Here is a 24,869-nt window from a genome sequence, read left to right on the forward strand (position 1 = left end):
AATGTTTAAAACAATGATTACTACACCACTAAGAAAAATATTTACAGTAAATTCTTTATTCTGAATAAGTACAATAGATAAAACAGAGCCAACAGAAAAGTGCATTATTTCAGGTAGTACCACAAATTATAGCCTTAAAAACCCATTATTTTTTCAAAATCCAATGTCTTAGCTATTCACATCAAAATAAAAAAAAGTGTTAAATTTCCAGAAAGTTTTTAAAAGGAAAAAAAAATTCACAGATAATATGCCTTGAACCAAGTGACTGGCTACACAATTTCAGAGGGCAATCAATGTCACTACTGATTCTGGATTTGCATGTAGGCCAATCCAGTCCAGTTAAAGATGGCAGATTTTCTTCTCTGAAAGGCACTGTTGAATTGGATTCTTTAAAAAAATATTGATGATAGTTGTCAGTCATAAATCTGAGATCTACTATTAATTCTAAATTTTAATTAATCAAATTTACTTCTACCATTTGTTCAATCATTCCCAATAGTCCGGACCTCTGGATCTCTAGTTCAGTGATAATACCACATCATCAGTCACCCTCCACCCCTTAGTTCTCGAGAAGGTATACCAACATTGAAGCTTGTTTTCTCTGTACGTCATGCTCTTCTGCATGAATACCATTTTCAAAATAAGGAGTAAACTTTCAGGACACATTGATGAAGATAATACCTCTGCTGTTAAAACTAGGCCTGTAAAATGAAAACATTCATCTTAATTAACTATCACAGCTCCTACAAGTGTACGAATATGCACTTAGGATGAACTATTTACAAAAATATAGTCCATTGTAAAAGCAGCTATTCATTTGCTATACCTCCATTTCTTACAAGCTTGCAAGCAAAACAATACAAGCATGCCTTTGTGGGAGGGTCTTTAAAATTCAATTAAAAAAAAACACTAAGGAGATGAATACCAAATTAAATGTTATAACTATGTATAGTACTATGAAGTCACAGACTTCAGTTCTAATTGAAACAGAATAATCTCAGTGATGTACATCAAACATAAGTACACAGTTTAAAGAAATGCTTAACTCCATTGTGACTCAGTAAATTCTGTTAAGATTCAATTTTTTATCTCGTTTAAGAACGGCAGAATCCGAGACCTCAACTGTCATGCAAAAACAAACTTACCAAAATTTTGCTTGTATTATTAAAACGAAGTCCTCTTCATAATGCGAAGACACTACATTTCAATGAATGAGACTTCGGGCTAAAAAAAATAAAAAGACTGGCTATACTTTTTTATAGCAAAATGACAATTTATCACAAACATTTATAATATGACACCTTTAATAAAGTACGCTTCACAGGAGCGGAAAAAAAATTGAAGCTAGGCTATACAAGATATTATCACAGATGACCAAGCCCTTGGGCAAAAAATAATTTTAAGGATTAATTTAAGGGAGGAAAAAAAAGAGGCAGAGAGATTGCAGACATTAAAGAGGTTTAAGATCTATTGTGTTCCAATACAGTCTCAATGTTAAAATATATTTGTTCATTTTTTCTTGCACTTACATACCTGCTTTCATGTAACAAACATCCCAGTACTATACAAAGTGATAGAGGGTATAGATGTGGAGTAGGTGATTCAATAAATGACTAAAGAAATTGAAGAGGTTGATTTGGGGAAAATCCTTTGAAGACAGAGAAATAAGTAACAAACTAGAAAGGGAGATGGAAGTGCAGTGAGAATGGAGAAAAAAGAACAACAAAAGATTAGGATAGAAAGATTTGGGTATACTGACAAAAGATAGCACAGGTTGGGTAAAATGAATCAGTAGTAGGATTGAATGAACAAGAAGAATAAGGAAAGTGTGTGAACTAGAACTAGGAGAGGCAGATGTGTAAAGAATCAATTTCTCTAGGCAGAGGAGCTGTAGTAACTGAAGCTACCTGACCCTGGCAGATATAATTTTAAGAACATTGTAGACATTTAATTCTGTAAACTGCATTAAAATCACAAGCTACAAATTCAAAATAACTGGGGTTCAAGCTTCAAGATAATTAGGCATATATTTAATATTGCACATGTTAAATAGTTACACCTGCTCAACCCTTTTAATGAACACGATTAACATTGTAAACTAGTCAGTTTGATTTTAAAGACAATTTGTTGGAAAATTAGTGTATACTGGCCAGTAAACTGGTCAAAACGTGGCCAGCCGTAGGTATCTTCCTTTTTATTTCCCCTCCATGTATGATGCAAACTTGTTACATTTCACAAGTCAGTCTTAAGACTGGAGGGTTCCTGTTAACATTCACATGATACCAAGTCCTGTAGTCTGATGGCTGTCAGAAAGTAGTTGGTATACCTGACTGTGGCAGAAGTAATTTTGAGACCAGAATTATGGAATCAAACTTCCACAAACTGCATTAAAATCACTATAAATTCTAAATAACAGGTTCAAACACAAAATTTGGTAAGTATTTAATATTGAAACTGCACGGTTGCCTCTGCTCAATCCTTTTAATGAACATTAATTGAAATCATAAAATAAAACAAAGAACTGCAGATGCTGGAAACCTAAAACACAAAAAAAATTGTTGGAGAAACTCAGCTTTCGAGGAGAGAAGACAGAGTTAATATTTTGGATCCAGTGACCCTTCTTCAGAAGACTCAGGAAATTTGGCACACCCATAAGGACCTTCACAAACTTTTACTGACACACTATAGTCAGCATACTGTTTGGGTGCATAATGGTCTGGTATGGCAGATACTCTGCTCAGGACCATAAGAAACTAAAGAAGGTTGTGTGAACAGCCCATACCATCACAGAAGCTAACCTCCCATAAATGGATTCCATTTACACATCTCGTTGCCATGGAAAGGCAGCCGATATCAAACACCCATCTCACCCAGGTAATGCTATCTTACAACCCCTTCAGTCAGGCAGAAGATACAGAAGCTTGAACACGCACCAGCGGGTTCAAGAACAGCTTCTTTCTGCTGTTATGAAACTGATGAATGGTCTCTCTATATTCAAATAATGTTGACCTTGCAATGTTGAGCTTGTCTAGTGCACATCCTGTGCAGTGTAACTTGTATGCCAACTCTGTCCAAATTTCTTTTCACCCCATAATTTATCTGTACTGCTCATAAACAAAGCTTCTCACTGTATTTAGGATGCGAAGGAGCCGGTGTTGTAATGGGGTGGACAAATGTAAAAATCACACAACACCAGGTTATATTCCAACAGGTTTATTTGGAAGCATTAGCTTTCAGAGTGCTGCTCCTTCATCAGGTAGTTGTGGAGCAGGACTATAAGACAGAAAATTTATTGCAAAAGATTACAGTATCATGCAACTGAAATGATATATCGAACAAACCTAAATTAATGTTAAGTCTTTCATCTTTTAGAATGGTTTGTAGGTTTCGGTTCATTAGTATGTAAATCTCAGAACTACTTTTAAGTCACATTCGTGAAATAATTGAAGGTTTTATATAAAAAAAAAGGTGGCATCTCAGCTCAGAGAATACCTTAAAGGTGTGAGGTAAAAGTCAGCCTGTATCCCAATCTTGAGTCAGACTGGTTCTATTTCCAAACTGGAATTTATAAAATATTACATGTATGGAGTGTCTGCATTGACTGCCTGCAGATTGTACATTTGAGCAAAATATAGTGCATCTGCACATATATTTCTGCAAATACAAAATTATCCCATAAACGTATGTGTGCGCATGTTGGGGGGGGGGGGGGGGGAAAGAGAGAGGAGAGAGAAGGAGAAGGAGGAGAAGAGTGTTGTGGGGTCACCGGTAGTGTGATGAACCCAAAGTTCCAGGTGAGGCCATCCTCATGGGTTCTGAACTTGGCTATCATCCTCTGCTCAGCCACTTTGCATTGTTGCCTATCCTGAAGGCCCCCCCATGAAGGATGGTCACCTGATAAATGTCCCTGACCGCTGAAGTGTTCCCCGACTGGGAGGGAATACCCCTGTCTGGCGATTATTGCATGGTGTCCAGTCATCTGTCGTTGTAGCTTCTGCTTGGTCTCACCAATGTACCCTGCCCCAGGGGAACCCTGCCTGCAGCATATGAGATAGACAACGTTGGCTGAGTCACATGAGTACCTGCCGTGTACATGGTGGGTGGCGTCCCCACGAGTAATGGTGGTACTTGTATCGACACACTGACATGTCTTTAACAACCAGTTCTTCATCCAGACACACAACAGCCATGGGGACCAAACTTGTACCCCAATATGCCAACATTTTCATGCACAAGTTCAAACAAGACTTCTTTGCTGCATAGGACCTCCAACCAACACGATACATCAGATATATTGACAACATTTTCTTCCACTGGACACATGGCGAGGAGTCACTGAAACAACTACAGTGATAGCAACAAAGTTTCATCCCACCATCAGACATACCACAGACCACTCTTTAGTAGCTGTCTCGTACTTGGACACATACATCTCCATCAAGGATGGGCACCTCAGTACCTCATTCGACCACAAACCAATGGATAACCTCGATGCTACACTTCTCTACCTTCCAGCCTAAATATATTAAAACAACCATCCCCGAAGGGCAAGCCCTATGAATACACAGTATCTGTTCAGATGAGGAGGAATGTGACAGACACTTGAAGGTGCTCAAGGATGCCCTCAAAAGAACAGGGTATGATGCTCAATCGGCAGTTCCAACGTGCCACAGTGAGAAACTGTAATGACATCCTCAGGAGACAGACACTGATAGGATACCCTTCGTTGTCCAGTACTTCCTGGGAGCTGAAAAACCATGCCATACTCTTCACAGCCTGCAACACGTTATCGACGAGGATGAGCACCTTGCCAAGACCTTCCCTATGCCTCCACTTCGCGCCTTTAACCAATTGCTAAGTCTTAAAAACAAATCCTTGAAGGCTGGGCAGTTTGCTGCAAACACCGACCACAACACTGTACCACCCTATCAGGGTAATGAGTGTAAGCCAGTGTCGACACAGGTACCAATATTATATGCGGGGACACCACCCACTATGTAAGCTACAGACACTCATGTGACTCGGCCAACATTGTCTATCTCATATGCTGCAGGCAAGGATGCCCTGAGGCATGGTACATTGGTGAGACCAAGCAGATGCTACGACAATGGATGAATGGACACCATGCAACAATCACCAGACAGGCATTCCCCCCAGTCGGGGACACACTTCAGCGGTCAGGGACACTCGGCCTCAGATCTGCGGGTGACCGTCCTCCAAGCCAGACTTCGGGATAGGCAACAATGCAAGTGACCGAACAGAAGCTGATAGCCAAGTTTGGTACCCATGAGGGGCAGCACGGTGGCTCAGTGGATAGCACTAGTGCCTCACAGCACCAGGGACCCCGGATCGATTGCAGCCTCAGACCACTGTGCAAACTTCACGCAGGCATTCTCCCAGTGTCTGCGTGGGTTTCCTCTGGTGTTCCAGTTTCCCCTTACAGTGAGAGAAAGTGAGGACTGCAGATGCTGGAGATCAGAGCTGAAAAATGTGTTGCTGGAAAAGCGCAGCAGGTCAGGCAGCATCTAAGGAGCAGGAGAATCGATGTTAGCACTGCTGCCTCGCAGCGCCAGAGACCCGGGTTCAATTCCCGACTCAGGCGACTGACTGTGTGGAGTTTGCACGTTCTCCCCGTGTCTGCGTGGGTTTCCTCCGGGTGCTCCGGTTTCCTCCCACAGTCCAAAAGATGTGCAGGGTCAGGTGAATTGGCCATGCTAAAATTGCCCATAGTGTTAGGTAAGGGGTAAATGTAGGGGTATGGGTGGGTTTCGCTTCGGCGGGTCGGTGTGGACTTGTTGGGCCGAAGGGCCTGTTTCCACACTGTAATGTAATCTTGTAATCTAAATCTAATCTTATCTTGAGAATGTGTGACTTAAAGTAAGTTCTGGGATTTACTGAATGAATTGAAACTTGCAACCCATTCTAAATGATGAAAGACTTAACAACAATCTAGGTTTGTTCAATATATCATTTCAATTGCATGACACTGTAATCATTTGCAATAAAATCTGTGTTATGGTCCTGCTCCACAACTACCTGATGAAGGAACAGCACTCCAAAAGCTAGTGCTTAAAAATAAACCTGTTGGACTATAACCTGGTGTTATGTGATTTTTTAAACACTATTTAGGTACATGTAACAATAAAACCAAATCAACATTGATTTTTGTTAATTAAAACCATATCCACTTTCAGGGAAAATTCAATTCCAAACAGATCTGGCCCAGCATGCTGACAGCAATGACAAGCTTACAACATCCAACAGGTCCAGACAGACTAAATATGACAATTGTAGATCGATACGCAAAACAGAGAATATGAACAATCAGTTCTACAAGTGATCACACTGAATCTGCACCTGACTCTTCAGTCATGCGAGAACTACAAAGTCACTCAAGTTTGAACATACAGTTTATAAGTCTACCATAATTACTCAAGTTGTGTCTCCTGATTGTTATCCTTGATAATTTAATGTTAAAATAAATCAAAGAAGAATTTGCACCAAAATCTATCAGATCCTCAAATCTTACACTAAATCAACACTTCAGTGATTTTAACATAACTGCCAAGTTACTTTCCAATTTACTAGACAAACACTTACAGCAGAGGTGGATTTGACCCATTGTCTGTGCCAGTCAACAAAAGACTTGACGATATTAATACTGGATAGATCAGACCTACACAACCAACTTATCCTGCATGGACTCCAGACTACACTCAGACAGACAATCACAATGTGGACCTGACCAGGACAACCACTACCTACAGCAAATCCAAACTCTCCAGTAACGGTTCTTCCTCTGAATCCTCCGCTCCATGCTCGCAGCCATGTGCCACCACATACTCTCCCTGCAGTCAGTCCTGCCCCAGTTCAGGGCCACACTCTCCCAGACCTGCAAAGGACCTCATCCAGAGAAGAACCTACACACAAACACTTTACCTACAGCTTATTGGACATTACAGGACATAACTACACCAAACTTTCTTGTACTTACCTCCAAACTTGGGATTCATTAATCATTCCAGAACCTTCTCCCAGCCTCTAGAACCACTCAAGACGCTGTTAGCCACATGGCTGCTACAGCTATGATCATCGCAGCAAACAATGATGTCACTTCTGCCCCGGCTACTCCACAGACTATGGCCACCGCTGACTATACTGTCTCTGCGATCACTGCCAGGACCACTGCCTCCGTATTCTCCACAAGAAACAACGTTGCCAAAACCAGTGCAAAAGACTACCCGTCAAATCACTTCCACCCCCATGTAGTTGCTGCCGCCTCAGCCACTTCTGCCCCAACCGACATCACTCACCGGAACACTGCTGACGAATATGCGGCCGCCAAAGACATTGCAAACGTCACAGAACATCACTTCTGTCCCCGCAAGTACCACCAAATGTACCGTTTCTGCCCTCCTGATCCCCCCCAGTGTGTGTCACTTCCTTTGGTGACATCACCCAAAATATCATGACCACATCCACTCCAGAGATAGCCTCCACCCCACTCCCAACTCCAGCTCTACACCACTTCCCAGCTCCCAGGCTTGTCATGTTTTCACCACCCCCCACAGATCTCCCGCTCACCAAGGTCTCACCTTCATCCCATTACACTCCCAGATGAATGAATTCAACATGCGTTGCGCCATTGAATTTTTCTTCTGCTGCCTCCATACTTAAGTTTTCCATCAGGACTCCCACCCACCCTCCAAGGACCCCTTAGTCTGCCTCCAACATACTCCATCCACTTGGAACATCCTGCCTGGTCTGTTACCCACCTTCGATCTCTTCATCTCCAACTGCCGCGGCAACATTGACCACCTCAACCTATCCACCCCTCTCATCCACTCCAACCTCTCAACCTTGTAATGCACAACCCTCCACTCCCCTCTCCAACCTTAACTTCACCATCAAACTAGCTTACAAGTGGGGCGCAGAGGTGGTTTGGCACTCCAACCTGTACACAGCTGAAGCCAGGTGCCAACTCACAGACACCTCCTCCTACTGCCCCTCGACCACAACCTCACCTCCCACCACCAAACTATCATTTCCCAGACTATCCACAGCCTCATCACCTCAGGGGATCTCCCATCCACAACCTCCAAGCTCAGTCCGCGAAGCCCACACTGCCCGATTCTACCTCTTACACAAAATTCACGAATCTGACTGCCCCGGTTAACCCATTGTCTCCGCCTGCTCCTGCACTACTGAACTTAACTCTGCATACCTTGACACCAAACTGTCCCCCTTGGTCCAGGATCCCCCACGGTTCAGGATCCCCCACATTCATTTGGGACACTACCTGTATCCTCCACCTCTTCCATGACTTTTGGTTGGTGTTCCCAACACCCAATGCTTCGTTTTCACCATTGACATCCAGTCCCTGTGTGCGTCCATCCGCCATAACAAAGGCCTCAAGGTCCTCCATTTCTTCCTCTCCCACTGACCCAATGACCTTCCACCGACACATTCACTTGATTGGCTGAACTGGTCCTCACACAACAATTTCTCTTCGAATCATCCCCCTTCCTTCAGACAAAAGGGGTAGCCATGGGCACCCGTTTGGACCCCAGCTCTGCCTGCCTCTTCATCAGATATGTGGAACAGTCCATCTTCTGTAGTTACACCAGCACAATTCTCCACTTTTTCCTCCACTACATCGATGACTGCATCGGCACCAACTCATGCTTCAACGAGGAGGTTGAACAGTTCAACTTCACAAACACATTCCACCCAGACCTCAAGTTCACTTGGACCATCTTAGACACCCCCCTCCTCATCTCCATTTCTGGTGTTCAACTTAACATGGACATCTACGTCAAGCCCACCGACTCCCACAGCTTACCTGTACTACACCTGTAAAAATGCTATCCCTTACTCCCAAGAAGATCAATTCCACTCCAGAACATTCCAGATGGCCTTCTACTTCAAGGACCACAATTTCCCTTCCCACGTGGTCAACAATGCTGTCCAGCGCATTTCCTCCACTTCCTGTACCTTCGCCCTTGAACCCCACCCCTCCAACAAGAACAAGAATGGAATCCCCCGGTCCTCACCTTCCACCCCACTCATTTCCGAAGACAAAGCATCATCCTTCGCCATTTCTGCCACCTATAGTCAGACTCCACCAGAATTATATTTCCCTCCCCACTTCTACTAGCATTCTGCAACTCCCTCGTTAGATCCAAGCCCTCCTCCAACCCATCTGCCACTCCTAGCAACTTCCCTTGCCACTCACGTCCATCTACCTATCGCATTCCTAGCTACTTCCCCCTCCCCCCCACCCCAGCCCCAACCTTCCATTTATCTTTTAACCCCCTTGCTACCACCATCCCCCATCCACCCCATTCCTGAAGAGTTTATGCACAAAATGTCTATTCTCCTGCTCCTTAGACACTGCCCAACCAACAGTGCCTATGCAGCACAACACTTTTTGACTCTGATCTCCAGCATCTGCAGTCCTCACTTTCTCCTTGTTGTCAGGTGGGTTAAGATTGTTCACTTGGTGCAATACCAAGGGAGATCAGTCAGTCATATGGGACATATATGAATCTGGTTATTAGAGCAATGCTGGCCAACAGCATATTTCACCAACTACTGGGAAGAATAGGGAGTAACAAATTTGCACAGAAATTAATTACAGATACCAACATTATAGTTAATGGTTACTTCAAATACCCAAATAGATACTGGGATATTGGTAGTGGAAAGACTACACTTAGAAATTAGTTGGCAAACAGATTAAGGGTCAATGGGAGTCAGAAGTTTATGACATGTGTCATGTTAGGTAGAAAATGCTGGCAGCTCGTGCAATTACAGTTACAACTTCATTGACATACTTCTAAATAAAGTAGCTTTAACTAAATTAAAGCTCACAATCCAATACTGTTCACAGTTTTCTGTTTTATTAAAGAGAGCAAAAAAAATTAAAATGTCCTTGCATTCTCCATGTGTGGTGATAAAATCCCCCAAATATGGGCAACCACCCACTAGCATCTACAACCAAGGATAGGCTGCCATTTTCACAACAGGATGCCACCACCAAATACATATTCCCTTCCACTCCCCTCTCGTCACCATTTTGCAGGGGCAGTTCTCTCCAGGATCCACTTCTCCACTGCCAACACACCCATGGCAATTTCCCATTATAGAATTTACAACACTGCACATTTAAATTCCTGTCTCCTCACTATCCAAGGCTCCAGAGACACCTTTGACCTGAATCAGCGATTTCCCTGCACTTCATTCAATCTAGTCTACCATATTTGCTGTTCACAATACATTAGGGAGACAAAAATGCAGACTGGGCGACCGCTTTGCGAAACACATACATTCCGTCTGTAAAAACAACTCAGTTTCAAGTTGCCTTTCACTTCAACACACAAACTTCCCTGGCAGCATTTGTCTTGAGCCTGTTGAAGTGCTCCAGCAAGGCTCAATGCAAGCTGGAAGAACATTTCATATTCCCCTTGGAGACCTTGCAGTATTCAGGATTCAATGCTAAGTTCAATAATTTGAGCCCAAACACCACATTCCATGCACTTTACCCAACACAACACAACCCCAACCCCACCTTTCCCCCTCAAAACCATGCCCCTGTCATGACATGGGTTGGTTGTTATGGAAGCACCCCATATTCACCCACTCATGGTCCCCATTCTCAACTTCTCTCCTTCATTGGCTTACAATCAAACTGTCCCTTTGCCTGCCTAACTTCCTTTCTCCACCTCCACCTATCCGTTCACACCTTGCCACTCTCAACACCCCTTCATCAGCATTAATACCAGAATTTCCTATCAGTTCTGAAGTTGGTTCACTGGACTCAAAACACTACCTTGTTTTCTATCCGCAGATGCTGCCATATCTGAGTTTCTCCTACAATTTCTGCTGTTGCTTCAGATCTTCAGTATTCCTAGGAATGCTACTTGACCAGCTATGCTTTTCCAGCAAAACACTTCTCGACTCCGATCTGCAGTCCTCACTTTCTCCATGTACTGCTCTTTGTTTTATTTCAGTGTCATACACTGCGTTTATCCGAGCCCTCTATTAGCCACGTGGACACACTAAATACCTTCAGAATACGTCGCATTTGAAATTTAACACTCTCGGAAGACAGACACCGGGTTCCAGTGTAACATTTTACAAAATCCAGGTTCCTCACCGCGAGCACATCTCTGGGTTGTCCAAGGCCAGCACCAAGCGTGGCCTTCAGTCATGATCGCCGCCGGGGGGTTCGCTCCTTCGCGCTGCTCAGCAGCTCGAAATCCCTGAGTCACATTCCCCCAGCCCGCCATAAGTCACCAGGAGAACTCCATTCCCTATCTTCATTCCGCGAGCGGAGAGCTTCAGGCTCACCGACCGAAACCGGACCCAGCCAGCACGGGGCGTCCTCTCTCACCCCGGTTCCAGTTGTCTCTCCGTCTCGCCCGCGCTGGCAGCCATTTTTAAACGGTCACTAACTGCCCACCCGCCGAGAACAAAATGGCGGAACGGGGGTGTTCATCCGTTGAAGAGGAGGGGAAGGGAATCATTCATTCAAATCAACATACCCTCGTGTACTGAGTCGTTATTATTGTTCATTCATTTCAAGGTTATCGAGATCGTTGTTATTTACAGTCCGTGAGACGACTGTTACGGTTGGTACGAGGCATTTCATTTACAGCTTGGAAACAAATCAGGTGCAATTACACTGACTAAAATATCTGTACACTACAACCAGCAATTTATTCAGATTTGTCGTGACACACTTCTGGAGGAGGTTAGACATGAATCCAGGGCACAAGAGCCCCAAGGTGCTATCGATATTTTCAGTAAAAACTGACTGCAGATGCTGGAAACTGGATTAGTGGTGCTGGAAGAGCTCAGCAATTCAGGCAGCATCCGAGGACAGGCAAAATCGACGTTTCGGGCAAAAGCCCTTCATCAGGAATAAAGGCAGAGAGCCTGAAGCATGGAGAGATAAGCTAGAGGAGGGTGGGGGTGGGGAGAGAGTAGAAATGACCTGGGAGTTGCAGTGAGAGAGAGACTCCCTGAGATTTTGCAGTGAGAGAGAGACTCCCTGAGATTTTACCTCGTTTTTACCTCTTTTTACCTTGCAGATGCTGGAAACCATAGTCTAGATTAGAGTGGTGCTGGAAAAGCACAGCAGTTCAGGCAGCATCCGGAGCAGGAAAATCGACGTTTTGGGAAGTGGGTGATTACCGACCGAAAACGGACCCAGTCAGCACGGGCTGTCCTCTCTCACCCCGGTCCCAGCTGTCTCTGTTTGTCTCTCCGTCCTCGCCCGCGCTGGCGGCCATTTTCAAACGGTCACTAACTGTCCACCCTGGTTTTGGATCAGTGGTGCTGGAAGAGCACAGCAATTCAGGCAGCATCCAACGAGCAGCGAAATTGACGTTTCGGGCAAAAGCCCTTCATCAGGCTTTATTCCTGATGAAGGGCTTTTGCCCGAAAAGTCGAGTTGGATGCTGCCTGAATTGCTGTGTTCTTCCAGCACCACCGATCCAGAATCTGGTTTCCAGCATCTGCAGTTATTGTTTTTACCTCACTAACTGTCCACCCGCCAAGAACATTCCTGATGAAGGGCTTTTGCCCGAAACGTCGATTTTACTGCTCTTCGGATGCTGCCTGAATTGCTGTGCTTTTCCAGCACCTGCTCTCGATATTTTGCCAACTAATGGGAAGGATGTAGAGTAACAAATCTGCAGGGAAATTACTGAGAGATGCCAAGGTTGTATTAATTGTCATTTCAATTATATAAATATATACTGGGGTATTGATAGTGAATTGGTTGCACTGTTGGATCTGGTTTTGGAAATGATTAGGCAAATGGATCAAGTGTCATTTTGAGGTAGAGGTTAAAATGAAGACAGAGTTGCTCATGACAGGTGTCATGTCAGGTAAATAATACAATTGAAAGAACCAAGAGTATAGAAAATTCAAAGGGAAGGTAATAAAACATTCCCTCACCAAAGTGCATCATCTCACACCTCTCTATTGAACATCATCTGCTATCTGCTTGTCAACTCTATCAACTTGTCTATGTCTTTTTTGGAGCTCTACACCGTCCTCCCCAGTTTCTAACTCTTCCAAGTTTGCCATCATCAGCAAATTCTAAAATCATCTCCTGTACACCTAGATCTAGATCATTAATAAAAAACAGAAAAAGCATAGATCCTAATACCACCTGCTGGGATCACCATTTAACCTTTCTCCAGTTTGAAAAATAGCTATTGACCATTACTCTGTTTCCTATTTTGTATTCAACCTCTCCAGGACCAAGGCTATAATGTTTGCAATTCTCTAGTCTTCTGGCACCTCTCCTAAGTCTAATGAAGACTGAAAGAGTACAGCCAATGCTCCTGTAAGTTCCACTGTCCCTTGCTTCAAAAATGCTTGGATGCATGTCATATAGCCTCAGAGTTTTGACAACCTTAAATGCTACTAGTCTAACCAACATTTGTTCCTTACCAGTTTTGAACCCTTCTAGTGATAGCTAGCTGTCACTACGGCCTGATTACCATCACACTGTTTGGTAAAGACAGGTGCAAAGTGTCCATTTACTACCTCAGCAATACCCCTTATGGATGTAAGTTTGCTCACTGAGCTGGAAGGTTCATTTTCAGATGTTTCATCACCATACTAGGTAACATCATCTGTGAGCCTCTGGTGAAGCACTGGTGGTATGGCCTGCTTTTTATTTGTGTGTTGTAAGTTTCCTTGGGTTGGTGATGTCATTTCCTGTTCTTTTTTTCTCAGGGGGCGGTAAATGGGATCCAAATCAATATTCGAACAAACAGCTCTGCCAACCATCCAACCCAAACTTTGGGTCTGCTACATGGATGACGCCTTTGTTATCACTAAACAAAACAAATTAGAGGAAACTTTCAAGACCATCAATAATACCCTTACTGGCATAAAATTCATGAAATTCATGAAAGAGGAGTAAAACAACAACAAGTAAGGCCCATCGAGTCCACTCCACCATTCAATCATATTTGATGGGCATTTCAACTCCACTTACCCGCATTCTCCCCGTAAGCCTTAATTCCTTGTGACATCAAGAATTTATCAATCTCTGCCTTGAAGACATTTAGCGTCCCGGCATCCACTGCACTCTGCGGCAATTAATTCCACAGGCCTACAACTCTCTGGCTGAAGAAATATCTCCGCATTTCTGTTCTGAATTTACCCCCTTTAATTCTAAGGCTGTGTCCACGGGTCCTAGTCTCCTCGCCTAACGGAAACAATTTCCTAGCGTCCACCCTTTCCAACCATGTATTATCTTGTAAAACAGCAGCAAATGAACTTGAAAGACCCCGTTCAAACAACAAGCAAAACCAATCTCATTTACAAAATATCTTGCAAGAACTGTAACAAACACTACATTAGACAAACATGCAGAAAACTAGCCACTAGGATACATGAACATAAGCTAGCCACAAAAAGACATGACCCACTCTTACTAGTATCTTTAAATACAGATGACACCACTTCGACTGGGACAACACATCCCACCGAGGACATGCCAAAGAGAGATGTGTTAGAGTTCCTAGAAGCATGGCACTCCAACCAGAACTCTTATCAACAACACCTGGACTTAGATACCATTCACCACCCCCTGAGAAAATGAACAGGAATGACATCACCACAGGAAATGACATCACCAACCTAAGGAAGCCTAAACACATAAATTAAAAAGAGGGCCATACCACCAGTGCTTCACCAGAGGCTCACTGATGATGTTACCTAGTATGGTGATGAAACATCTGAAAACAAACTTTTCAACTTAGCAAGCAAACTTACATCCAGAACCTCAACCTGAGCTACAAATCATCTCAAAACTCGCTAATACCCCTTAAATTAGAGACGTTGGCCTCGTTTTAGCATTAGATTAGATTCCCTACAGTGTGGACACAGGCCCTCCAGCCCAATCAGTTCACACCGACCCTTTGAAGAGTAACCCACCCAGACCCATTTCCCTCTGATTAATGCCAATTCACCTGATTTACACATCTTTGGACTATGGGAGGAAACCGGAGCACCCAGAGGAAACCCACGCAGACACGGGGAAAATGTACAAACTCTACAGGCTGGAATCGAACCTGGGACCCTGGTGCTGTGAGGCAGCAGTGCTAATCACTGAGCCACTGTGCCACCCATCTGACCGCTTTTATGATTTATATTACAGCAGAAGAGTTTGGGATGTCCTTTCTCTTGGCTGCCAGTCTTTTCTCAAGTTCAGAGAAATTACACCCCATTTCTTAACTCTTTAGAGTTCTACTTAACTGATCCCTTCCATTTCTTTCTCATGGACCCCGTGCCAACAACCAACAGAACGAATGTCATATACAAAATACCCTGCAAGGACTTCAACAAGCATTACATTGGTCAGATGGGCAGGAAGCTAGGCACCAAGATACATGAGCACCAACTAGCTACCAAAAAACATGACCAACTATCACTAGTATCCATACACGCAGACGAAGAGGGACACCAATTCGATTGGGACAATACATCCATTCAATACATCCATAAAAAAGTGATGCGCCCAGGAATTCCTAGAGGCCTGGCATTCAAACCAGAACACCATTAATAAACATTTCAATTTGGACCCTATTTACCAACTTTTCAGAAAAAGAATTGGAAGTAATATCACCTACTATAAAAGACCAAGACACATAAATAGCAAGAGGGACAGAACACAAGCGTTTCATCGGAGGCTCACTGATGATGTTACCTAGCATGATGATGAAAAGTCTGAGAATAAATCTACTAGCTCAACGAGTAAACTTAAAACCTGAACTACAAATCTTCTCCAAATTTGCACATAGTTGGGTGCACACAGTATCTTGCTTCAGCAAAATATGTGATTTTTCAGCATTAAATTAATTTTGAAATTTTACTTTATTTACAACTGAAGTGTGACTTTTCAGAAGGGACAGAATATTTTCTTCATTAAAATAAGCTATAATTGATTTTTGGTAGAATAAATTGTTCCCTTGCTATGTTCCTTGACAGCCCCAAAGTGATAATTTTACAGGAATTATTTTAAAGAATTTCATTATGTTCCAAAATATTTTGCCAAATAGTTCAAGCATATGAATCATGTTTTGTAGAACATGGTTTTGAGAAGAAGGTTCAACATTAATTTACCAATTTACATTATTTTGGGCCAGCAGCCATTTTAAAGAGCACCAGGAATAAATTAAATTCAACATATGTTGAGGTGATGCATTTTAGAAGGTCAAGAACAGGTGACACCTTTCTTGAGTATTTCTTTAGGAATTTTGATATGCAGAGGGATTCTGGGTGTGCAGGTCCACAGATCACTGAAGGTGTCAGCACAAGGAGATAAGGTAGTAAAAACACCCTATGGTATGCTTGCCTTCATTGGAAGGGTAATTGAATACAAGAATAGACAAGTTATGCTTCAGCTTTATAGAACTTTAGAAAGGCTGCACTTGGAATATTGCATACAGTTCTGGTCACTACACTAACAAAAAGATGTAGATGCTTTGGAGAGGGTACACTTGGGAGACAGAATGTCCTGAGCAGCAGCAGTAAAGAACATGAGCTGCACTTTAGGAAACAATTGTACTTCGTTTGTTGGGTAAGTTTAATAATTCAACAAAGTTCGATGGCAACCATTTTCTGACAGTGACCTAAGAAACTACTAGGATCCACGAAAGAAGGATGAATGCTACAGAGGTCTGGTTGGTGATCAGCAAGTGGAAGTTAAAGAGAGTTGCAACAGTCTTTGAGTTGGAGGTGCAAGCTTTTCAGACTGCGTGGAAAATATTGTGGTAATGGTCACAGCAGAATTTATGATCCAATAGTTATTACAACTGTGATGAAAGATCCAGAATTTTCTTAAGGTTGCCTTCCTCTACTGCGCATCTTCCTAGAATGAATTGATGTGCCGGTATCACACTATTTACAGGAAACAGCATGAATGAGGAAGAGCAACTGCAGATAGCAACAGCGGAGCAGGAAGATGTGTGTTGGAGAATCAGGTTCAGACCACCTCATCTTTTGAATTCTGGGATTCCTACCATTTAAGATTTTGGTGCAAAAAGATCACAGTTTATCAATTACTAATGATTTTTCAACTTCCGTGTGCAAAGCCTCACTTCAATGGAAGGTAAATTCCAAATTCAAAGAAATGCAAACAAAGAGATCAGCTATGATGACTTATTACCTCAACACTAAGTTCAGAGATCCATAAAATATCATAATGGGTATCAGCCAAGGTCAAAAACTATTACTAATGTCCGTTAGATGATGGATGCAAACGGCAAAGTACAAGAAGCACACGGTTACCCCTGAACTACTAATAAATAAATAAGGAAGTAATAATGAAGACAAGTTTTTATCAGATGCTGTTATAGGTTGAGGGACAAATATTTCAAGTATCACAAAAATTGGCAGGAGCACAAGCCAATTTGTTATTGTGTATCCACCTTACTGACTCTGATTTTTCAATGTCTAGGCAGTTACTTTTTTTTGTAGTTGTGCATGGGGACCTGCAGAATCCTCATCGTAGCAGATTCTGAAGGAATTGTCCGGGAAATTGAAGATTCCACTATGTGATTCAACTATGCCTGAAATTCTCTGGAAGTAGTTTTTTAAATTGGGGAATTGGGAGGATTCTGATGAAATTAAGTAAAATATTTACTCAGGAAAGGTTTGACAATTAGAATATGGTTTAACTCCTGCGTAACTATTCAACAGACTCATACTTAACTCACACTCCCTCAACTACATCTCTCACGCCATTCATACCGCCAAACCGTGAGCCAACAACAACCCAGGATTCCCCCTATTTCCCCATTCTTCCCTCCCTCACACTTCAATCCCCACTCCTGCCACTGGTCCCCTCTTGATACCGCACTTCTCCCCCCCACTGCCAGACAAGCTTGCCACTTCTCGCTCTACACCTGAGAATCCCAAACACAGAACCCAAACCCCTCCCTGCCAGACTTGACCCAAATCTTTGTCACTGGATTTAGTGCATCATCTGCAACCTGCCAGGCCTGACCAAACCCTTGCAACCTATTCACCTTGCTCCCTAATCCCTTCTAACTTGGCATTCAAGCTGCCGGGACCCCAACCCCCTAGCCAGTTGTCTCCTTTTCCTTTCACTCTTCTGGCATACTGTCCCTGACACCCTATCCTGCTTCTTCGGGACATACTACTCACCTGTGTCCCTGACACTTGGCCTATCTTTGTTGTGGCCAATTTTAAAATGTTGCTATTCATCTATGTTCTAATGATCCCAGATAAATACTACTACATTATTACAAGGCAAGGAAGGAATAATTAGCTTCCCTCTTTTCAACCACCTTGATTGGCAACAACAAAGGTTTTTAATTCTTTTCACACAGTTGTAAAGACTTTCAAATTAACATATTCAGAAATGTTATTTTTCACCTCTGGAGCAGATGGAACTTGAACCCAAGACTTTTAACACAGCAGGACACTACCACTGCACCACAAGGGCTCACCCAACACATAGCTATATCACATTTGAATTGAAATGTGGTACAAGCCAAAATTAAGGAGCCAACTACAGGGTTTTCTTCAGTAAAAGAGGAATTTTGTTACTTATGGACCGCAAGAAAACAATGCGAAAGTACATACATAAGTATAGGTGTGAAGTTTAAAGAGGGAAGAATGTCTCATAGAAATAGGAAGTTTAAAACATCCTTGAGGTATTTGGTTTGAACCTGCAACCCTGGTCATTTAGTTGATGCCTTGTATCCTAAGCAGTAGTGATATTTGTAAATACTCTGCATTCTTGATGAGTAGGTGTTTCTCCAGAGTTGCTCTATTTCTGGGTGATATTTTTAAGAGGCTGTGAGAACAGGGGGTGGGGTGAGTGGGGAACAGGAGGGGTAATGTGGAGAGAGAGAGAAAATCTTCCATTACAGCTATTACCAATCTATCTTTCCTTCTCTCTAGTCTGCCCCCAAAACTGTTGCCTGAAATACAGTCCTTTTGTGAATTCTCTTATTCTTTTCATAATCTAATATTAAATTCCTCCTAATCTGTGAAACTTCCAGAGAGGTGTAAATCAATCAGGAGATACAGATCTGAGTTTCAATTCATTTTAATAATGATGTTAATTTCATCAAACTGATTCCTGTTTATTGATGGTTTCATGAGCATGGTTCAACCTGGTCTGGTGACCATGACAGTCTTTTTTTAAAATTTCTAACTTAAAAAATCTTTAAATTATAAAACTAAATTACAAGGACATATATTCAAAATATTTATGCAAATCATTGAAATTGTTTAAAACTGTTCAAATAGTATTATCAATAAGGTTTTAAGATTTACTGAAGTTATACAGTTTTGATTTATAATCACTGATATTAAAGGTAAATCATATTTTAATGGCTCACATGGAAGAGTTAAAGGAATGTGCATTGATTGTATAATCAAGATATAAAAACTACCAACATAATGTGTTTAAGAATTTCTACTTGCAAATGAGCCGGCATAAAAATATATACTTTTTTACAGTTTTATTCGAGTTAAGTTATCGTATTTACTACATGCAAAACAAAAACTGGAGTAACTAGTATGATTCAAAGGATCATGTGGAAAAAGTTGTCTACTATTCAATGTGAATTTGGCTTAACTGATAGGAGCACCTGTTGTGACAAGTTTATAATAAGCCCCTTTAAGAGCCATCAGTTCTTCATGAGTTCCCTTCTCAATAATGAATCCTCGAGACATGACAGCAATGATATCTGAGTTCTGAATGGTTGAGAGCCTGTGTGCAATCACAATGCAGGTCCTTCCTTTTCTTGCTTCATCTAAAGCAGCTTGAACAATCTAAATGCAAGAAAATAATATATTAATACCATACTATTTTATCAAACAATGCCAGACAGTGAGCAATTGAGAAGGTGCTGATGGTGGCAAGTGGGCCACCATTATTGCATCAGTGTCATCATGACATGTTGATGGTTGGTCATCAAGTGGTTTTGTTTCACTTACTGGTAAGTTTACATGTTGGGTGACTGGCTTCCTCTAGCATAGAGACCAGAAAATACAGCCAAGAGAGATAATACCCTTGGAGAAAAATATGCAAATTTCCAGGAAACATTGCTATAGGGAATGCTAATGATAAGTCTGAGTGGATGGGTGCAATGATTTCTTAAAAGTTTTGAGAAAAATGTTTAATTTTTGGGGGTGGGGGGTGTGAAAGCAACTTGTAATCAAAACAATTTTGATCAATTTATTTGATTTTATTGTTTCTACTTCTAGAGATTTTCTATCTATTGTAAATTATCTACAATGTCAATCATCTGAAATACTGTATATCCAAATGTATCACTGATAATCCAGTAGGATTTTGTGAAGTTTGCTTCAATTAAGATATTTTAGTGTCCTCCAGAAAAATAAATCCCATCCATGACACTAAGAATATTGCTGCTGAAAACATTAGACATCTTAAGCAGTACTGCTACAACTAAAAATGAAAATGCTGGGAAGGAAAACATTATATTTAAACCTCTCTTCACAATCCAAAGCAATGTTGTACTCCCCATCTGTCATCATATTCGGTAGAAATGGTAGCAAACTGCAAGTGTCTGGCAGAAAAACAGCCTGCCCACCTTTCCAGCCCTAACCCACCTTAGAATCATAGAATCGCTACAATATGGAAGCAGGTCATTCAGCCCATCAAGACCATACTGGCCCTTTGAAGAGCATCCTACCCAGACCCACCCCTACTATCCTAACCCTGTAACCCTGCATTTCCCATGACTACTCCACCCAACCTGTACATTTTTGTTTCCATCATAGAGTCATAGAAACAGACCCTTCGGTCCAACCTGAAAATCAAGTGGAAAGAGAGTAAGCGACTCCCCCTTTGTTTTCCTGATTGGGAATTGATGTAATGGGATATTGGGGCAAATTATAATGAATATTCAAAGAGCATCTGATTATGCAAACAAAGAAATATTTACAGCATAGTAATCAAATCTGAAGTAAGAGCATAATAGAGGACACTTAATTATAGAAACAGATAGTAATCGACATATATGACGTCTCTTGTCAAATATAATTTTTAAACAGTCATTTGCTAGTACTGTACTTTGGGAGCCTATGTTGCTGAAAAAAAACTTACATTTTGTTGGCACAGAAAAAGAAATCGCTGGCAAGATTCAGCAGGTATGGCAACATCTTTGAGAAGAAAGTTAATGTTTCAAATCTGGTCAGGAATTGGTTCGAAGCTTGGACTTGAAACATTAAATCTTCCTTTTTTCTACAGATGCTGCCAGATCTGCTGAATTTCACCAGCAATTTCTGTTTTTGTTTCATATTTCCAGCACCTGCAGTTCTTTTTTTTATTTGTTATTTTGCCGGAACGTTTTGTTTTGCACTCATCAGGATAATTCACAAGAATATCAAAGCTTAATAACGCCAGTTCCCAAGGAGAAAACCATTAGTTAAATTCACGAAAGGAGATTGCAATTGTGTGTCCATATATTTAGAAACACTCAGAATAAGTGAACAAAGACCCCAGAGATGCAGACTGGTCTATTCCATAACTAACAGCATGCCCCTGAGTGCACAGTGCCCTTGCTACAGTGATACATACTAGTTGTCAGTACAGCATTGAGGTGCAGAAGCATCTTGTGAGTAGATAAGAGATGTGCCAAGAGGTTCTTAGACATATCAAATGCCAATGTCTAGGAATATGGAGTACGTGCATGTAGCCAGTGCCCTAAGATGTTGGTGCCTGGTGGTCAACGTGGTGGTCCTTCCGAACAAGTGACGACTGGGAGTCACTAGGTACCTGCTCTGTTTTCCATGTCAAGGTTTCTCAGTGTCCAGAAAATAAAAACATAAATTGCTGGAAAAGCTTAACAGGTCTGGCAACATTTGTGAAGAGAAAGCAGAGTTAAAGTTTCAGGTTCAGTGGCTCCACAAATCTCACCGTAGCCCACCTCACTTAAGCCCCTATAATATTCCACCCATTGATGCTGAGTAATAGTTAGTTGCCAGGTTTTATTTAAATTATAAATTGATTGCCCTGAGAAATGAACCAGTGAATGAATGGCTATTACCTTTTATTTACCAAGTTGTAACAGGTGCAGTGTGTGTATATGTTCTTTCTGCAAAAAAATCCTCCGTATTTTACTCAATGTAGTTTCCAGCACATGCAGTGCGTCACACTGCAAACCTAAGTGACAATCTTAAATTGGTTCAGCATAATTAATCACGCACTCAAGATCATCTCGCAAATACTGTCCAATTGATTCTGAATTGCTGTTCCTGCAAATTGTCCTAATGAGTGCAAGACAAAAAGTTTTGACAAAATGTGTCTTTTCTCAGCAATACTGAACAAGCCATCTCTGTGTGACTGCACAGAGGCCCGAACTACAGTTAGTCAATAATCTTATAAAATCTATTCTTGTAATTTTATATTACACAAAGCATATAGATATTGGAAATTACAAATGTCATGTTGAAGTGAAAAAGGAATTGATTTGAAACAAAACAAATTGAGGTTAAAAGATAACTGCAAGTATACTGAAGTCCACAATATATCTTATGATTGCTGATCTGATGACAAAACAAATAACTCATTTAGCCAGAAGGTGTATTAGAGATTTCTAACACATCTGCAGGTATCGCCATCCTTTAATTAATCATACCTCAATATTTTAATTGTTAGTACCTTTTCACTCTCTGTATCTAGTGCAGATGTAGCTTCATCCAGTAAAAGAATTTTTGGATCCCGGACAATGGCTCGAGCTATAGCAATACGTTGTTTTTGTCCACGTGATAACTGAGAACCCTGAGCACCCACATCAGTATCATATTCCTGTAAAACAAACCAGAAATACATATGAAGCCAATGTGTTTGAATAATTTGACCTTTAGGAGATTTTAATGTTTATTTCAGATATGAACGCATAGATGTATTCTAGAACATGGATGGCATGGTGGCACAGTGGTTAGCACTGCTGCCTCACAGCGCCAGAGACCCGGGTTCATTTCCCGCCTCAGGCGACTCTCTGTGTGGAGTTTGCATGTTCTCCCCGTGTCTGCGTGGGTTTCCTCCGGGTGCTCCGGTTTCCTCCCACAGTCCAAAAATGTGCAGGTTAAGTGAATTGGCCAAGTTAAATTGTCCGTAGTGTTAGGTGAAGGGGTAAATGTAGGGGAATGGGTCTGGGTGGGTTGCGCTTCGGCGGGTCGGTGTGGACTTGTTGGGCCGAAGGGCCTGTTTCCACACTGTAAGTAATGTAATGTAATCTAAACATAGCATTGTAATCTTACATATAACTAAAAAAACTACTAACTTGGTCAACTTTGTATTTATAAAGCCCATGTCATTGATTGTCCTTTGAAACTTAAAGGTTGAATCCATTACCTGCTACCCACATGTCAAAACTATGAGGCTAAAGTCATTGGATAACAATCTAAAGCAAGAACTCAGGATGACTATCCCCTTCCTAGTTCAGTAAAACTGATTAACTGAAATTGCAGTCTCTTCCCTTACACCGCAGCACCCAAATACAGGAAAGATGCAGGATTGCTAAAACTTAATAAAGAGGGAGCCTTGGGTAGCTTGAGCTGTGCTTATTGTTGATAAATCACCAGGGCCATGTGTGATACATCCAAGGATATTGAAGGAAGTGAAAGTGGAAAGTTATGGACACAAACCATAATCTTCCCAAAACTTTTCATCCATAACTGGAAGTTTGGTTCATGAGCACTAGGGTGTTGTCCTGTACATTGAATGTCTGGTGGGGGTGGGGAACAAACCTCCTTAGATTTCCTCTAAAACATTGGTCTGGGACTGCAGGGTGGGGGCAATCTGTTTCCTTGCAGGTTCACAGCTAAGATCTTGACAGTGCTATATTAATGGTATTGGTCTAATGTCACTCCTGAGAAATTGATTAACTGCACAGTTTTTTTAAAGAAGCAGTATGTAAGTTACAAGACATGCACTACAGCAGACCAATTGTGTTCCACATGTAATGTTTGCACACTTTCAATCAGAATGCTACTAGGAAGAAATGCAGATGTCTATATGCAAAGTACCTGTGGCCTTTAAAGATAATGTTTCTTAAAGGCAAAGATAGACATAAAACATTCTCCTCCTTTTCAAAAGAAAACCAAACTTTTTACATTAATGGGAGAGTCTTTATAACATGTAGATAGTTAGCGGGTACATCCAGATCTCATGGTGGAGAGTTTGTCTGAAGCTGAAGCTGCCATTGCTTTCCCAAAGTCATCAGTCATAGAGTCATAGAGATGTACAGCATGGAAACAGACCCTTCGGTCCATGCTGACCAGATATCCCAACCCAATCTAATCCCACCTGCCAGCACCCAGTCCATATCCCTTCCTATTCATATACCCATCCAAATGCCTCTTAAATGTTGCAATTGTACCAACCTCTACCACTTCCTCTGGCAGCTCATTCCATACACGTACCAACCTCTGTGTGAAACAGTTGCCCCTTAGGTCTCTTTTATATCTTTCTCCTCTCACCCTAAACCTATGCCCTCTATTCTGGACTCCCCAACCCCAGGGAAAAAACGTTGCCTATTTACTCTATCCATGCTCCTCATCATTTTGTAAACCTCTATAAGGTCACCCCTCAGCCTCTGACACCCCAGCCTGTTCAGCCTCTCCCTCTAGCTCAAATCCTCCAACCTTGGCAACATCCTAGTAAATCTTTTCTGAACCCTTTCAAGTTTCACAACATCTTTCCGATAGAAAGGATACCAGAATTGCATGCAATATTCCAACAGTGGCCTAACCAATGTCCTGTACAGCCACAACATGACCTCCCAACTCCTGTACTCAATATGACCAATAAAGGAAAGCATACCAAACGC

At 41.9% G+C, this 24,869-nt stretch overlaps 1 protein-coding gene and 1 long non-coding RNA gene across 2 annotated transcripts in view; both read right to left on the reverse strand.

Moving 5' to 3' along the window:
- Positions 1–35: 35 nt before the first annotated feature.
- LOC122551655 lies at positions 36–11,443 on the reverse strand. Its single transcript, XR_006312156.1, has 3 exons — positions 11,159–11,443; positions 1,146–1,224; positions 36–701 (listed from the first exon to the last, which is right to left on the reverse strand). It is a non-coding gene; the product is annotated as an uncharacterized LOC122551655 (long non-coding RNA).
- Positions 11,444–19,092: 7,649 nt separating this feature from the next.
- abcb11a (ATP-binding cassette, sub-family B (MDR/TAP), member 11a) overlaps positions 19,093–24,869 on the reverse strand; it is an 84,248-nt gene continuing 78,471 nt past the window's right edge. The window contains exons 28-29 of the mRNA XM_043693934.1: positions 22,697–22,843; positions 19,093–19,839 (exon numbers count right to left, since the gene is read on the reverse strand). Coding sequence (XP_043549869.1) covers positions 19,639–19,839; positions 22,697–22,843 — 348 coding nt within the window. The 3' untranslated portion in view covers positions 19,093–19,638. The remainder of the gene's footprint in view (positions 19,840–22,696; positions 22,844–24,869) is intronic.

Source organism: Chiloscyllium plagiosum, chromosome 7, assembly GCF_004010195.1.
Source record: "Chiloscyllium plagiosum isolate BGI_BamShark_2017 chromosome 7, ASM401019v2, whole genome shotgun sequence".
Taxonomy (NCBI): Eukaryota; Metazoa; Chordata; class Chondrichthyes; order Orectolobiformes; family Hemiscylliidae; genus Chiloscyllium; species Chiloscyllium plagiosum.